The 18,054-nt window shown below is 42.8% G+C and overlaps 1 protein-coding gene across 1 annotated transcript in view; it reads left to right on the forward strand.

Annotated features, from left to right (window-relative positions):
- The window catches only part of LOC132828287 (striatin-interacting protein 1 homolog), a 180,488-nt gene that overhangs the window by 126,502 nt on the left and 35,932 nt on the right, over window positions 1-18,054 (forward strand). The window contains exon 17 of the mRNA XM_060845261.1: window positions 9,900-10,000. Within this exon, the coding sequence (XP_060701244.1) occupies window positions 9,900-10,000 (101 nt within the window). The remainder of the gene's footprint in view (window positions 1-9,899; window positions 10,001-18,054) is intronic.

Raw genomic sequence — 18,054 nt, forward strand, 5'->3', positions numbered from 1 at the left:
GGGTGTAGTCTAGGTAGCTGTGGGAGTCGGTCGGTTTATAGTAAATGTCCGTGTTGATTCAGTCGCCCGAGATAGAAATGGAAAAGGTCTAAGAAGGGGAGGGAGGAGTCTGAGACGGTCCAGGTAAATTTGAGGTCGGGGTGGAAGGTGTTGGTAAAATGGATGAACTGTTCAACCTCCTCGTGGGAGATTGAGGCAGCACCGATACAGTCATTGATTTAGCGGAGGAAAAGGTGTGGGGTGGTGCCAGTGTAGCTGTGGAAGATGGACTGTTCCACATATCCTACGAAGAGGCAGGCATAGCTGGGGCCCATGCGGGTGCCCATGGCTACTTCTTTGGTTTGGAGGAAGAGGGAGGATTGGAAAGAGAAGTTGTTCACCCTAAAGGTTCTCCACGAGGAGGTTGAACAGTTCATCCACTTCACCAACACCTTCCACCCTGACCTCAAATTTACTTGGACTGTCTCAGACTCCTCCCTCCCCTTCTTAGACCTTTTCCATTTCTGTCTCGGGCGACTGAATCAACACGGACATTTACTATAAACCGACCGACTCCCACAGCTACTTAGACTACACCTCCTCCCACCCTGCCCCCCTGTAAAAACGCCATTCCACACTCCCAATTCCTTCTTCTCCGCCGCATCTGCTCCCAGGAGGACCAGTTCCAATACCGTACAACCCAGATGGCCTCCTTCTTCAAAGACCGCAATTTCCCCCCAGACGTGATCGACAATGCCGCTCCTCCGCCCTTGAGCCCCGCCTCTCCAATCGCCACCAGGACAGAACCCCACTGGTTCTCACCTACCACCCCACCAACCTCCATATACATCGTATCATCTTTCGTCATTTCCGCCACCTCCAAACGGACCCCACCACCAGAGATATAATTCTCTCCCCTATCAGCATTCAGGAGAGACCACTCCCTCGTCAGGTCCACACCCCCCACCAACCCAACCTCCACTCTTGGCACGTTCCCCAGCAACCGCAAGAAATGCAAAACTTGCGTCCACACCTCCCCCTTTACTTCCCTCCAAGGCCCCAAGGGATCCTTCCATATCCGCCACAAATTCACCTGCACCTCCACACACATCATTTACTGCATCCGCTGCACCCGATGTGGTCTCCTCTATATTGGGGAGACAGGCTGCCTCCTTGCGGAACGTTTCAGAGAACACCTCTGGGACACGGACCAACCAATCCAACCACCCCGTGGCTCAACACTTCGACTCCCCCTCCCACTCCACCAAGGACATGCAGGTCCTTTGACTCCTCCATCGCCAGACCATAGCAACACAACGGCTGGAGGAAGAGCGCCTCGTCTTCCGCCTAGGAACCCTCCAACCACAAGGGATGAACTCAGATTTCTCTAGATTCCTCATTTCCCCTCCCCACACCTTGTCTCAGTCAAATCCCTTGAACTCAGCACTGCCTTCCTAACCTGCAATCTTCTTCCTGACCTCTACGCTCCCACCCCAGCCTATCACCCTCACCTTGACCTTCTTCCACCTATAGCATTTCCAACGCCGCTCCCCCAAGACCCTCTTCCCTACCTTTTATCTTAGCTTGCTGGACATACTTTCCTCATTCCTGAAGAAGGGCTCATGCCCGAAACGTCAGTTCTCCTGCTCCTTGGATGCCGCCTGATCTGCTGTGCTTTTCCAGCAACACACTTTCAGCACTGTCCACTACACCTCCAATTTTGGTGTCATCTACAAACTTATTAACTGTACCTCTTATGCTGACATCCAAATCATTTATGTAAATGACAAAAAGTCAAGGACCCAGCACCGATCCTTGTGGCACTCCACTGGTCACAGGCCTCCAGTCTGAAAAACAACCCTCCACCACCACCCTCTGTCTTCTGCCTTTGAGCCAGTTCTGTATCCAAATGGGTAGTTCTTCCTGTATTCCATGAGATCTAACCTTGCTAATCAGTCTCCCATGGGGAACCTCGAATGCCGTACTGAAATCCATATAGATCACATCTACCACTCTTTCCTCTTTGTTACTTCCTCAAAAAACTGAATCAAGTTTGTGAGACATGATTTCCCACGCATAGCCATGTTGACTATCCCTAATGAGTCCTTGCCTTTCCAAATACATGTACATCCTGTCCCTCAAGATTCCCTCCAACAACTTGCCCACCACCAATGTCAGGCTCACTGGTCCATAGTTACCTGGCTTGTCCTTACCACCCTTCTCAAACAGTGGCACCACGTTTGCCAACCTCCAATCTTCCGGCACCTTGCCCATGACTATTGGGATACAAATATCTTAGTTAGAGGCCCAGCAGTCACTTCTCTAGCTTCCCACAGTGTTCTAATGTTTTCCTGAAATCCCCTATAATGTCCTGCTCCTTATCTTTAAACTTGGCCTCCTGGTCATTTCCCCTTAGAAGGGTCAATGCTTCTCCCCATCTTTCCTGTCTGTTACTCAGAACTTTCTACACTTCATTAAGATTCACCCTTTACCTTGTCTACTCAATGGAAAACAACCCTATCGTGCTTGTCTCCCTTAATACCCTAATTGCTCCAGGTCAGACAGCATCCCAGTGAATCTCGTTCTGTGCCTACTCTAGTGTAATCACATTGTTCTTTTTGTGTGCCAGTCAGTGCTTCAGCCATGACTTGTCTAATGCTGTATACAGATCCATCATAATCGTCTTGCAGGTATCCCAAATGCTGCCTTAACCCTATCTACCTGCCACTTTCAAGGCTTCATGGATATGCATATCGAGGTCTATGATCCTCTGTATTCCTAAGTTTCTTACATTCAACATGTACTTTTTGCTTTGTTAGGCCTCCCAAAATCAATGACGTCTCACTTTTCATGATTAAGTTCCATTTGATTAATTTCAGCCCATCTGCTCGGTTTATTGTCCTGTAATATAGAGCTTACCTCCTCGCTACTTGCCACACTATCAATTTTTGTATCTGCAAATAACTGATCATGATTATTTTGGGAACTTGAATATACACATCTCTTGCCGCTGGATGCAGGCATCTAGGCACAAAAAGACTCTTCAACCATGCCCCCCTGCTTCCTACCACTAAATTAATTTGGGAGCTAACTTACCAAATTCTACTGGATCCCATCTCCCTTAATGAAGCCACATGCCAACCCGCTGACACCATCTCCTACCACCCTCTCAATCATGACCCGACCTCCGAACACCAAACGATTGTCTCCAAGACCATCTAACCAGCTGACAAGGGAGGTGTGGTGGTAATTTGGCACACCACCCTCTACCTTGCCAAAGCCACCCGCCAACTTGCTGACCCCTTCCTCCTACTGCCCCCTTGATCACAACCTGGCCTTTCATCACCAACCATCATCTCCAAGACCATCCACAACCTTGGGAGATCTGCCATCCACACCCTCCAACCTCATGGTTCCCCAACCCTCACACCGACCCTTTGTATCATCCCCCCCACAAAAATTCATAAACCTGACTGCCCTGGTCAACCAATCATCTCTGCCTGCTCCTGCCCCACTGAACTCGTCTCAGCTTATCTGGATTCCGTCCTGTCCCATTTGGTCCAGAAGCTCCCTACCTACGTTCGGGATACCACCCACGTCATCCTCCACCTCTACAACTTTCAGTTCCCTGGTCCCCAACACCTCATCTTCACCAGACTTTCCACTCTCAAAGTCCCCCATCTATTCCTCTCCCGCAGACCCGACCAGACCCCACGTAAACATGATCCCATACTCCCAATTCCTCTGCCTCCGCCCATATCTTTTCCCAGGATGAGCAATTCCACTTCAGGACATCCTAGATGTCCTACTTCAAGGCCCGTAACTTTTCCTTCTCCATGATCAATAATGCCCTCAACCGCATCTCCTCCATTTACTGCACCTCTGCCCTCAAACAATTATCCCCCTTCACCCAAACAACAAGAATATAGTCCCTCTGGTCCTCACATTCCATCCCACTAATCTCAAAGTTCAAAGCAACATCCCTTTGAGCCTGCACTAGCATTCAATATGATCTTGGCTGATCATACAATTTCAGTATCCCACCCCCATTTTTTCCTCTATGCCCTTTGATCCCTTTAGGCACAAGGGCTACATCCAGTTCCTTCTTGAATATCATAGAACTATAGGATTCCTACAGTGTGGAAACAGGCTCTTTGGCCCAATAAGTCCACACTGAACCTCCAAAGAGAGTAACCCAGCCAGACCTATTCCCCTCCCATATTATCCTACATTTACACATTCCTGAACACTATGGGCAATTTAGCATGGCCAATCCACCTGACTTGCACATCTTTGGATTGTGGAAGGAAACCGGAGCACCTGGAAGAAACCATGCAGACACGGGGAGAGAATGTGCAATCTCTAAGTAGACAGTAGCCAGAGGCTGGAATCGAACCTGGGTCCCTTGTGCTGTGAGACAGCAGTGCTAACCACTGAGCCTTCGTGCTGCCCCTATGTCTAACAAACTAGCCCCAACAGCTTTTTGTGGTAGAGAATTCCACAGGTTTATGACTCTTAAGTTTTATTTTATTCATTCGTGGAATGAGGCATTGCTGGCTAGGCCAGCATTTGTTGCCCATCTCTTATTGCCCTGAGGGCAGTTAAGCGTCAACCATATTGCTGTGGATCTGAAGTCATATGTAGGCCGGATTAGGTAAGGATGGCAGTTTCCGTCCCTACAGGACATTACTGAACCAAATAGGTTTTTCCAACAATTGATAATGGACTCATGGTCATTGTTAGACTCTTAATACTAGATTTTTATTCAAGTTCTAGAAGCTACAATGGTGAAATTTGAACCCAGGTCCCCAGAACATTTCCTGGCTCTCTGGATTAAAGGTCCACTAATAAATCCACTAGGCCATTGCCTCCCCCAAGTCAAGAAATTCTTCATCTCAGTCTTGAATGGCTTACCCCTCAGTCTTGGACTGTGATCCCTAGCTCTGGACTTTTCCAATATTGGGAACATTCTTCCGACATTTAGCCTGACCAGTCCTATCAGGATTTTGTATGTTTCCTTGAGATCCAGGTACACAACATCTGCCAATTTACCCTTGTCCACTCTACTGGTCACATCCTCAAAAAATTCCAGAAGAAATGTCAAGCTTGATTTCCCTTTAGTGAATCTATAGTGATTTGGACCAATTACATCCAAGTGTTCAGTTAGTACATCCTTAATAATAGACTCCAGCATTTTCCTCATCATCGCTGTCAGGCTGACTGGCTTATAATTCCCCGTTTTCTCTCTCCTCCCTCTTTTAAAAAGTGGGATTACGTCAACTACCCTCCAGTCCACTGGATCTCTTAGAGTCCATAGAATGCTAGAATATGATCACCAATGCATCCACTATTTTTTAGGGCCATTAAGTACTCCGCAATGCAGAACATCAGGCCTTGGGAATTGGGTTTTGATCCCTCGATTTCCCCAATACTATTTCCTGACTAATCAGGATTTCCTTCAGTTACTCCTTCATGTTTAACCCTCTGACCCTGGGATTTCAGGAAGGCTAATTGTGTCCTCTTTAGTAAAGACAGATCCGAAGTATAGATTCTTAACCAGTCTGCCATGAGAGCCCTTGTCACATGTCTTACTGAAGTCCACGTGGACTGTATCAACTGCACTACCCTCATCTAGTCACTTACCTTGAAATATTGAATGAAATTTATTACTGTGGTCTCCCCCTTACAAAGCCATACTGACTGTCCTTGATTAATCCTTGTCTCTCCGAGTGGAGACTAATTTTGTCCTTGGAATATTTTTCCAAATATTAAGAATAGTTTATATCCTCAATCATCACAACATCCTAAGCCACTAGATAGCATTAATTTAGTGGATGCCATACTAGTTAAACTGCCACAAGAAAACAGGCATAAGTGAACAACAAAAGATGTTTTAAATAACTGGCATGCACTTCAACATAGAAAGCCATCAGCTTTAGACTAGTCACAGATTGGTAAATTCACAACAAAGTTGTTATGTTTATTTCTAATGATGTCACTGCATCTCGGGTAATTCACGGTATGTGAAGCATTTCGAAATAATACACGCAAATATTTGGGAAATAAAACTGTTCAGTCTTAAATTATCAAATTCATTTTGTGTTCATTACAATAGTATCCACTATTCATTTGTTAAAAGACTTAAAACTGTTTTACTTGGTTTGAAATCTCTCTCTCTCTCCCACCTCCTTTGAAGACCACCTGTCTGCGTTGAAAACATACTTTTTTTCCGCTTTGCAATCCCACTGTTCTCTTGCAGCACCACCCATCCTCTAGTGCCTCCCCTGAAGACCCTCTTCCCCAACTTTTTCCCTCCTACCCTTTTCCATCCTCTCCCTATCGCAATTTTGAACACTTCTAGCAAGCTTTGTTTTGCTTTCTTTACTGCAAAGAAATTAATCTCAGTATGTCTGGTGTCTCCTCTTAACTACAACTCCATATCTCTGGGCTCAGTGAATTTCTTCCACATACTCCTGATATTTTTCTTCAACTTGGATGTCCAAAACTCTACTTAACTGAAACCTTACTAATGATTTTATAAGTCTTAATATTATCTCTCCACTTTTAAACTCCATACCCAGTTTATAAAACTGCTTGGCTGCATGAATGAACGGATATCCAGAGCCATCAGTTCAGATTCCACTATTGCACATTGTGAAGTTAAACTGTCGAAATCTGACCAGAAAAATAGCCATGAAAATTGGTGAATTGCAAAAATGCATCTTGAGCCCTTCAGGAAGAGACCCTGCTACAACTAGTTTCACACAATTTTTACTGGACTGGGTCATAATTTATTGCCCTTCCCCAATTGTCAAGAGGGCACTTAAGATTCATCCACAGTGCTGTAGATTTAGAGTCACATGTAGGCCAGACCAGGGAAGGACAACAGAACTCTTTCTCCAAGTAATATTAATGAATTAGATGGCTTTTTATAGCAATTGACAATGATTTCATGGTTAGCATTAGACTAGCTTGTCCAAGATTTTTTTATTACGTTCAAATTTTATCATTTGCTATTGTGAGATTTGAACACATGTCCCCTGAACACTAACTTGGCATTCTGAATTAGTCATAGAGTCAATGACATTATCACTTAATACCACTACTTTCCTTTAACTTACTGAATGCTGACAACTTAACTGGGATGAGCAATACGAATTGTAGCAACCAATTTGCTCACGGCAAGAACCCATAACATGGTGAAAGTAACCACCTAATATATTTCTAAATAATATTAAATAAATAGTTGTCAAGACACAGATTAACTTTCCTGCTTATTTTCAACATACTTGAAGACAATACAAAGATGATACAACAAACAACGTTATGAAGAGGATGTAACGATTATGCAAAGGGATATAGTCTAAGTAAGAGAGCAAATGTTTGGCAGATTGAGAAATAAAGTTGCCAAATTAATATGTTTCCATACCCAGAGTGCTGAGAATGTGGAACTGACAAGTAGCCCAGGCTTTTAATTTGAAGGCATTCAAAGGGACATTACATAAACAGATGGGGGAAATGAAATAGATGATTAAGATAATAACTAGATGAGAAAGACTGGAGAAGGATATAGTGGAGCATAGTTTTCCATCCATGTAAAGGTTGGGCTGAATGGTTTATTCCTGTGCTATTTACAGGGCAACCTCAATTATCCAAAAGACACGGGTGGGGTGTATTTTGTTCGGACAATACAGTTTACCCAAGCTTCGGGACCTTGAGATCTTGTTCAGATAATCTGAAATTTGGATGATCGCGGTTGTCCTGTATTCTGTAATTCTTTGTAACTAATCCAGATGTCTGAACCCTTATTTCCTGAAACTGAGAGTGGTACCCATGACTCCTGAGTTGGAGATTCCTGGCTTGAAGTACCACTCCAGAGGCCAGATTAGGTAATATAATCTGGACTGAATTTCATTGCAGTATTGTGGGAGTGCTGCACTGTCAGACTTGCCAATTATTAAATTGAAATCCTGTCTGTCCTGTTAGGTGAATGTAAACAATCCGGTTGCTCTATATGGAAAATAACTAGAGATTCCTTGTCCTGACCAATATTTATGACTCCACTAACTTTTGACTAATATTTATTGCATAAATAGGATAATCAGTTATTAAATTGATCACTGCCTGACAACAATTACATATCAGAATTAACAAATTGTTTGAAAACAGCCTCATATGCAAACTGGAGGGACTAAGGTGTTTTGGGCACAGATCAGTGGAAAAGCAAGCTTTTCTTTAGAATACTCTGAAGATCTCTTAGACTTCTGGCTGAGCTTCAGGAGCATTCCATATCTCCCAAAAATATTGTGACCTTTTGTCAGAGCATGAAGCTTTAATTCAATTGTCACAACTTGGTTAGGTCTTTTCAAGAGCAAATAATCATGGCCGCTTCTACAGCCACTTCCGCCCCTCACAATTCCTCATGCACCACACGTGACATCACTTCTGCCCCTCACTTCATCGCTGATGTAAATCAGCCCTGCCTCAGCTGAGGGCCACACTGTCTCAGAACTGCAAAAGACCCCTTCTATACTACATCCTCAGAAGAATTCATACTCTCAACAAACAGTATTTCGACTCCATCTCAAACATCAAAAACTGTAAGTACAACAAACTTTTATCTACCCACCTCCATAACCAGCGCTCCTCAAACATTCCAGTAGATTCCCCCGGCCTCTGGAACTGCTCGGACGTCATTAGCCATGCGGTTGGTGCAACCACCATCCCCACGCTGATGGATGACGTCACTTCTGCCCCCATCATGGCCGCTTCCACAGCCACTTCCGGCCCTCACAATCCCTCATGCACCACATGTGACATTACTTCCGCCCCTCACATCATCGCTGATGCCACCGCCGCTCCGTCATCACCCAACGCCTGGAGGAAGAATGCCTCATCTTCCGCCTTGGAACACTTCAACCCCAGGGCATCAATGTGGACTTCACCAGTTTCCTCATTTCCTCTTCCTCCACCTCACCCCAGCTGCAAACTTCCAGCTCAGCACTGTCCCCATGACTTGTCTTACCTGCCTATCTTCCTTTCCGCCTATCCACTCCACCCTCCTCTCTGACCTATCACCTTCATCCCCTCCCCCACTCACCTATTGTACTCTATGCTACTTTCTCCCCACCCCCACCCTTCTCTCATTTCTCTCTCCACCCTTCAGGCACTCTGCCTGTATTCCTGATGAAGGGCTTTTGTCCGAAATGTCGATTTTACTGCTCCTCGGATACTGCCTGAACTGCTGCGCTTTTCCAGCACCACTAATCCAGAATCTGGTTTCCAGCATCTGCAGTCATTGTTTTTACCTGTCTGGCAAATAAGAACCAATTGTATTTTTGTATGTCAAAATCACATATTTCCAGCACTAAAAGGTATTAGTGAGTTATATGGATCTCTATACACATTTAATTCTGTGGTCACTATCACTTGCTTATATGTATGCTTATATGTTAACTGGTAAAATTAAAGAAAACTCAAAGATGTTTATCAGTGCATCAAGAGCAAGTGGGTGACTAAGGGAAAGGGTGGGCCTATCAGATATATATGGTAACTTGTGCATGGGTTGTAGATGATATGGGCAAGATTCTTAATGAATGTTTTACCTTTATCGTCATAAAGGAGAGGAATAATAGAATCACAGAATCCCTACAGTGTGGAAAGAGGTCATTCGTGTGGGCCATAGTCCACCCTTAGTCGTGGACAGATATTGAGAAATAGGATCAACTGTTACTTAAAAAGCACAGATTAATTAGGGATAGGCTAAATGATTATGTACCAGCTAATCTGACATCAGTGCTGGGTAAATTATTGGAATCATTATTGAGGTGAAAGCAATGAAAATTAGTTCACTTAAGGTTTTGTTTTCCTTAACAGAACTGATAAGATGTTGAACTTTATTCTCTTTTGTCACCCTGCAGTTTGAATACATGGCACAGCACCTGGTTTTTGCCAATTGCATTCCACTCATTTTAAAGTTTTTCAATCAGAACATCATGTCCTACATTACAGCAAAGAACAGGTAAGGCTCCTGAATCTGTTCTGTATTTGCATGATGTATTGTATTCAATCCTTCTGAAAGGGGAATTTTTTTTTAAACTAGTTGCATAATGAATAAATTGCACTGGGATCAAGTGTTTATGTCCAAGTGCTTGGCTACGATGCTTTTTCAGTTGTCTACATGGGAGTGATGAAACAAAAGCACATCTCTCTAACAGAGTCGAAAAAGGGTGGCTCTAGAAAAATACAGCAGGTCAGGCAGCAAAGAAAATTCCATAGGCTAGCTGCCCCCTGAGACAGCATTTATTTTCCTAATCTGTCTTAAAAATTAGATCTCCTTTTCATTAATTGGGTGCCCTAGTTCTAATCTGTTGTGCAAGGGGAAACATTTGTTAGGAATCTATCTTGTGATGCACCCTCAGGATAGTAATGTTTTAATAAGTTCATGTTTCATTCTCCTAATCTCCATTGAATAAAGGCCAACCTGTTCAAATTTCCTTCATTAAATAAGCCCTTTCAGAAATGTGTCAAGCAAATCATCTTTGAGCTGCTTCTAATGCAGTTATGTCCTTTTTCAAATTTGTGCACACTATTCCAGATGCATTCTCATCAAGGTCCTGTTAAGCTGTAGTAAAATTTCCATACTCTCATATTCCATTCCCCCTTGCTATGTGAGCAAAATTAAGCCGTTTAGCCCACGAGTCTGCTTCACCATTTGATCATGACTGTTCTGTTTCTTGGTCTCATTTTCCTGTCTTCTCCTGGAAATCTTTGATCCCCTTACCAATCAAGAACTTATATCTACCTCTGTCTTAAATACACACAAAGACTTTGCCTCCATAGGCACCACTCTCTGGCTAAGAAATTTCACCTCATGTATGTTCTCAAGGGTCGTCTCTTCACTGTGAGGTTGCACCCTCTGGCTTCAGTCTCTGCTACTAATGGAAACATCTTCTCCATGTCCATTCTAACCAGGCCTCTCAACGTTTGCAATTTTCAGTCTGATTTCCCACCCCTCCACCACCACCATCACCCCAGCCTTTTAAACTCCATCATGTCTAGACCTAGAATCCTCACCTGTTCCTTAAATGACAAGTCCTTCATCTGAGATTTTTCTTATAAACCTTCTGTGGACCCCCTCTAACACCAGCACATCCTTCATTAGATACAAGGCCCAAAACTGCTCTCACTATTCCAAATGCAGTCTGACCAGAGTCTTAATTCTGTGGTCACTATCACTGATCCTAGCTTTAGTTGTACATTTCTGCACTTGTATTTTAGCCCTCTTGAAATGAATGCTAGTGTTGCATTTGCCTTCCTAAATTGCAATTGAACCTGCAATCTTGAGACACTCCTGAAGTAGGACTCCCAAGTTGGAAGTCTTGCCCCATTTAGAAGGTAGATAGTCTACTCCTCTAATCTTCCTACCAAAGTGCATAACCTCTCAATTTCACGCATTGTTCACCTTCTGACACTTTTTTGCCCACTCTCCCAATCTGTCCAAGTTCTTCTGCAGCCTCCCCACTACCTCAACAATACCTGTTCCTTCACCTATTCCATTTGCCTTCATAATCAAATGTTTTACCTTCAAACTAACTTTTACGATACCATGGCATTCAGATCTGTCTGCACCTCTAAATTCTGCAGTCTGTGTTCATTTACTTTCCTGGCTTGGTATCATCAGCAAATTTAGATACTTTACATTTGATTCTCACATCCAAGTCATTGATATAAATTGCTAATAGTTAAGGCCCCAACACTGATCCCTGTAGCACCATCTAGCTAAAGTTTGCTGACCAGAGAGGGAACCATTTACCCCAAGTGTTTTCTGTTAGCTACCTATACATCTATTCATTCCAATATGCTAACCCTTACACCATTAACTCATATTTTGTTTCATAACTTCTGTTACGGCACATTATCAAATGACTTTTGGAAATCCAAGTACACCACATCCACAGGTTCCTTGACCACTGGGTTAAGGTTGGTAATTTGTGTCGAATTAATGAGTGAAAACGTGTCCTACTATTTCATGTAACGGTATGTGAATGCACTGAACCTCCTTTTACCATAAATGTCTTTTTTGTTTTTGAAAACAAATTTTAAATATTAAGAACCAATGCTTTCCTGTCTGAAGCAGTAGGATTAAGCAGCACATAAACATAATCCATTTGAACTACTCATTGCCAAAGTGTAATTTGGGGCTCTGCATTTTATTTATTTTCCCCTTTATTCATGGACATTTTGGTATCACTTGCAAAGCCAAATTTATTGTCAATTGCTGTTGAATTCACTGGCTTATTAGGGCATTTCAGCAGGCAGCTGAGAGTCAACCACGTTGCTGTGGTTCTAAAGTCACATGCAGGCCAGACCAGGTAAGGATGACAAATTTCCATCCCTAAAAGTCACTGGTAAACCAGATGCGTATTTACAACAGTCAATGATAGTTCACAACGTCAGTTATCACTGAGAACAGCTTTAATTTCCAGATTTATTAATTGAGTTATAAACTTCTCCAGCTGTATTGTAGGATTTGAGCCCATAGTCCCCAACCATTGACTTAGGCCTTTGAATTATTAGTTTAGTAGCATTATCATGACACCGCCACCCTCTCTATCATCCTGAGGATAGGGAGGGGAGGCTATCAAATTTTATTCATTATCCTGGTTGGAAATAATTATGTTAGCAATCAAGATAGAAGTGCCAAACTAAGCTAAAATACTTTGCACAAAAGAATACTTTAATATAATAGAACAATCCTAACATGAAAATTGCCATATAGAAAACATTAATTATACTGTTAGTACAGTGGAATCAAACCCGAGAAGAAAAATTAATGTAATATATTCTTGCTTATTTTTATCAAACTACTGTTAGCTACACTTTCTCTGAATAAAATCTACAGACATCCTTGATGTTTCTTTGTCACCCTTACTATAAGTAGCACAGTTAAAAAGACCACTCGCTAATCTGTGGGGATTCCATTACCTGGTATTTGAGCAGCAACTCAGCATGTGCATTTTGTGAAATTGTGTGCATGTAGGCTGTGAATTGATCATTCATTTTGAAGAATCTCAAATCTCAAGTATGTGCCTGTAGGATTTTTGGATATGCAAAGTTACTATAATTATAAATTTGATTTTAAGGCCCTGCTATCCTATCCATGCTATTAAGACCATAAGACATGGGAGTGGAAGAAAGGCCATTCGGCCCATCGAGTCCACTGCGCCATTCAATCGTGGCTGATGGGCATTTCTACTCCACTTACCAGCGTTCTCCCCGTAGCCCTTGATTCCTCGAGACAACAAGAATCTATCAATCTCTGCCTTGAAGACATTTAGCATCACGGCCTCCACTGCACTCCGTGGCAATGAATTCCACAGGCCCACCACCCTCTGGCTGAAGAAATGTCTCCGCATTTCTGAATTGACCCCCTCTAATTCTAAGGCTGTGTCCATGGGTCCTAGTCTCCTCGCCTAATGGAAACAATTTCCTAGCGTCCACCCTTTCCAAGCCATATATTATCTTGTACGTCTCTATTAAGCCTCCCCTAAATCTTCTAAACTCCAATGAATACAATCCCAGGATCCTCAAAGCTTCCAAATATGAATTTTCAATAAAATGTCTTCTACATTTTGTAACTGGATCTGGATTGCTAACCTACTTTGAAATGTTCAGATTCAGCAGATTGGAAAATGCATACCACTTTTTCAGTGTTGATTGCTTGAATTGGGTTTTATTTTAAGAAAAATATTTTTATCATAGCACAAGTGTAGAATGATAAAGTTGTCATGAATTAAATCATCCCTTGACTTTGAATTAAGTTGTGGTCAGCAAAACACAAATGAGATAGTCTCTAGAGAGAAAATCATAATATAATTCTTGATGTTATATGAGGCAGCAAAAGGAATGAGATGATGTTCAATTTGAGTAGTTTCTCCTATACTGAAGGAGCCAGTGTATACATTCAGCAAGACCTGGACAACATTGAATAGGTTGACAAGTGGGTAGGAACATTCATCCTGCACAATTGCCAAAAGATGACCTTGTAATGTCTCACTAGAAATCAAGCCCTGTTGTTTATTCCTGGAATTTGGACAAAGTTATGTTTTTTATTAAATGTGCATATTTTCCCAATTTCCAAACTCTTAACTCACTTATAAACCTCCCCGTCCCCACACTTGCTGCTCCTTAGTTTTCCTCCTTGCTTGAAAGAAGTACATAGCAACTGGCTCAGGCTTGTAGTGTCCTGACTTATTAGTTAAAAGCACCAGCTAACAGCAACTATAAAGGGAAATAAGCTGGCTGACTTCAGGCTTGAAATGTACTTTTACTGCAGAGAAAAGAAGTCTGATGGCCTCTGACCAAACATTCATGTTTAGCTACCTGGGAATCTGTCACATTTTTGTTGGCAGGCAGAAGGCCTGTGTCATTGACCCCAATCATCATTCTCTAGACAGAGTAGCTACATATTGCTAGCCATATTTCCTGTAGTGATTTGAATGGTGTTAGCCAGGTGCAGGTTATAGAATGAGTTGTCTGATTGGGACTGTTAACCTGGTCCAATCAGGGAGTCCTGGCTAACAGATATAAACAGGAGTGTCGGGGATTCTGTTCATTCTAGGAACCACTTTGAGCTAGCTGGGTCAGTGTTATGTACTACACACGGGTAAATAAAGGGTGACTTGGTGATAGGATAGCGTCCTTCCTGGAGTTATTTCGGTGGCAATGAGAGAAAATCTGAAGAGATTTGCTCACAACAGTCATCTTTGACTTGGAGCAAGCGTTGCTGGCATCATGTTGCCATTTGGGAAGCTTGACTCGTTCAATCCTTCCATTGAAGACTGTCAATACGTGGAAAAAATGTATTATTTTTTCTGGGGCAGATGAAAAGTAATGAATAATGTTCCTGACAGCTTGTGGACCTGCAACATTTTTGACTATTAGAAACCTAACTTTTCCTGAGGCCCCAGATGCTGAAACCATTTAATAATTGATGGATTTAGCCAAGGAATATTACGACCCCAAGCTGCCTCTAATTGTAAAAAGCTATTGGTTTTACTTGGCAGTTCGAGAACCAGGAGAATCTACATAGGGATTTTTGACAAGTTTAAGATGACTGATAGAGGCATGTGATTTTAGTTTAGCCTTAAGTGAGATGCTGAGAGACCATTTGGTATGTGGGATTAATGATGTTACCCTGCACGAGTACCGATAGGCTGAAGCCCAGCTGGACTTCAAACAGGTACTGCAATTGGCTTTGACATTAGAAAATGTGGCAAGTGGAGCTTATGAGTTACAGAGTATACTGATGCAAGTGGATACCCTTGTCAGGTCGGCTGTACTTGGGGAACACCACCAGAGAAAAGATAATTGCAGAGCTTCAGTCAAGAAATATCCTGAACAGAGGGACTCTAGGTCAGCCCCATAGCGAAACACCAAATTTTCTTCAGGATCTGGGCTGACAAGCCATTGTAGTTGCTGCTGATATACAGACTCAAGACGTCAAAAGACACCCACTAGGCCTGAATTGAAAAAGAGAATTCAGGCCATTATCTAGGAGAATACAGTCTGGGAAGTCCGTCTACAGTTGGCTTGGAACGGTTAAATTCCTTATCAACATCCAAATCAGAACTAATCATAAAAAGAGTCTGGTTAAATGTCACCCAGTTCTAACGGAGGTCGATGCCAGGACGGCTGTATCAGTGATTGCAGAACCAGTCTTTTCCAAGATTCACTGCGGACTCCAACCCCTAAGTTTGCATTCAACTTTGGCCAGGCTGAGAACCTATACCTGGGAGGTGCTACAAATTAAGAATACAACTTTGAATCCAGTTTGGTCCCAAGCTTCATGGAGCAAAATTGGTTGAGAAAGATTCAACTTGATTGGCTTAATATTTTTTGATGAGAAAATGGCTGCCTGTATGAAATCCTAATTAAATACCTGGAAATTTTTTCAGAAAGGTCTAGGCACTATCAGAAGAGCTAAGGCCAGATTACATGTTGATCAAGAAACAATTCCATGAGTCTCTGAGGCATGCCAGTGCCATTTACTTTACGGGCAAAAGTAGAAGCAGATGTCAGAAGACTGGAAAGCAAAGAGCCATCTAACCAGTCCAGTTTGCGGAATGGGCACTGGTTAACCCTATTGTAAAACCCGACAGGTTGGTTTGCCTTTGTGAGCATTTTAAACAAATGGCGACCATTTTTCGCAACTGGATAAATACCCAATCCCTCACATAGAAGACTGGCAGGGTGGATGCCTTCACGTCGACATGACCAAACATACCTGAAATTGCAATTAGATGAGGATTCTGAGAAGTATGCTATAATTAATACCCACAAGGGTTTGTTCCAATAAAACAGACTGTTATTTATCAGCAGCCATTTTCCAGGGGATGATGGAAAAGAGTTTATAAGGTCTACCCCAGATTACCACTTATCTGAATGACATGCTAGTAACAGAGAAGACCAATAAAGAGCATTTTGAGAGCTTGGCTTAGTGCTTAAAAATTTTATCCAGGACGGGTGTATCCCTTAGGATGAAATCATGTGTTCCAGGCACCTCAAGTGACGTACTTGATTACAGAATCAACTCGACCTGGTTTCCCATAGGAAGGTAAAGTGAGGGCAATCAAAGTGTCCCGGATCCTATGTCTGTATCAGATTTTAAGTCTTTCCTTGAGTTGGTGAATTATTATAGGAGTAAGTGAGGACTGCAGATGCTGGAGGTCAGAGTCAAAAAGTGTGGTGTTGGAAAAGCACAACTGGTCAGGCAGCATCCGAGGAGCATGAGAGTCGACATTTTGAGCATTAGCTCTTCATCAGGAATATTCCTTATGCTCGAAATGTTGACTCTCCTCCTCCTCAATTGGTGAATTATGTTAGATATTAGAATATTAGATTACTTACGTATGGAAACAGGCCCCTCGGTCCAACAAGTCCACATCGTCCCTCCGAAGAGCAACCCACCCAGACCCATTCCCCTGCATTTACCCCTTCACTTGACACTACAGACAATTTAGCATGGCCAATTCACCTAACCTGCACACCTTTGGACTGTGGGAGGAAACCCACGCAGACACAGGGAAAACGTGCAAACTTCACACAGACAGGTGGCTGAGGTGGGTCTTGAACCCAGATCTCTGGCACTGTGAGGCAGCAGTGCTAACCACTGTGCCACCGTGCTGCCCAAACATTCATATTTAACCTGGCCATCATCCTGGCACTCTTACATCTACTGAAAAGAGGTCTGTCTTAAAAATGGTCTCGTTGGCAAGATAGAACATTGAACATTACAGCTCAGTACAGGTCCTTTGGCCGATGTTACGCCGACCTGTGAAACCAATCTGAAGCCTATCTAACCTATGCTATTCAATTTCATCCACATATTTATCCAAAGACCAATTGAATGCCATTAAAGTTGACGAGTCTACTACTGTTGCAGGCAGAGTATTCCATGCCCCTACTACTCTCTGGGTAAAGAAACTACCTCTGACATTTGTCTTGTATCCATCATCCTTCAATTTACAGCTATGTCCCCATATGCTAGCCTTTAGGGAAGTGATGAAGCAGCTATTGTCATCTAAAACGTGTTGGCACATTACGATCCCAAATGAAATGTGGTACTGACATGCAGTGCCTCCATATATGGTAGGGTAGTGTTGACTTATTGTTGGCCAAGTGAAAAGGAATGCCCAAAAGCATATACTTCCCTGGACTTTGGCTGATACCAGATGAAGATACGCCCAGTTAGAGAAGGAAGGTTTTGGGGTCATCTTTGTTGTGAGGAAGTTTATGGATGTAAACCCTTGCTGGGCTCCTTAAAGAGGACAGGGCCATGCCACCCTTAGCATCCAATTCAGCAGTGGACTCTTATTCTCAATGTGTATAATTACAAGTTGGAATACTGTCTGGTAGGTCAAGTGGAAAATTCAGATTCTTTGAGCTGCTTCCTACTGGCAGGTACACCACTGGTGATGTCACCACAAGACGAATCAGTTCTGGTTTTAAAATACCTTTCCAGTCACTGCTGACAATGCCAGACTGTGGACACACAAATATCCCATCATGGCA

This window comes from Hemiscyllium ocellatum, chromosome 26 (assembly GCF_020745735.1).
Source record: "Hemiscyllium ocellatum isolate sHemOce1 chromosome 26, sHemOce1.pat.X.cur, whole genome shotgun sequence".
NCBI classification, from domain to species: Eukaryota; Metazoa; Chordata; class Chondrichthyes; order Orectolobiformes; family Hemiscylliidae; genus Hemiscyllium; species Hemiscyllium ocellatum.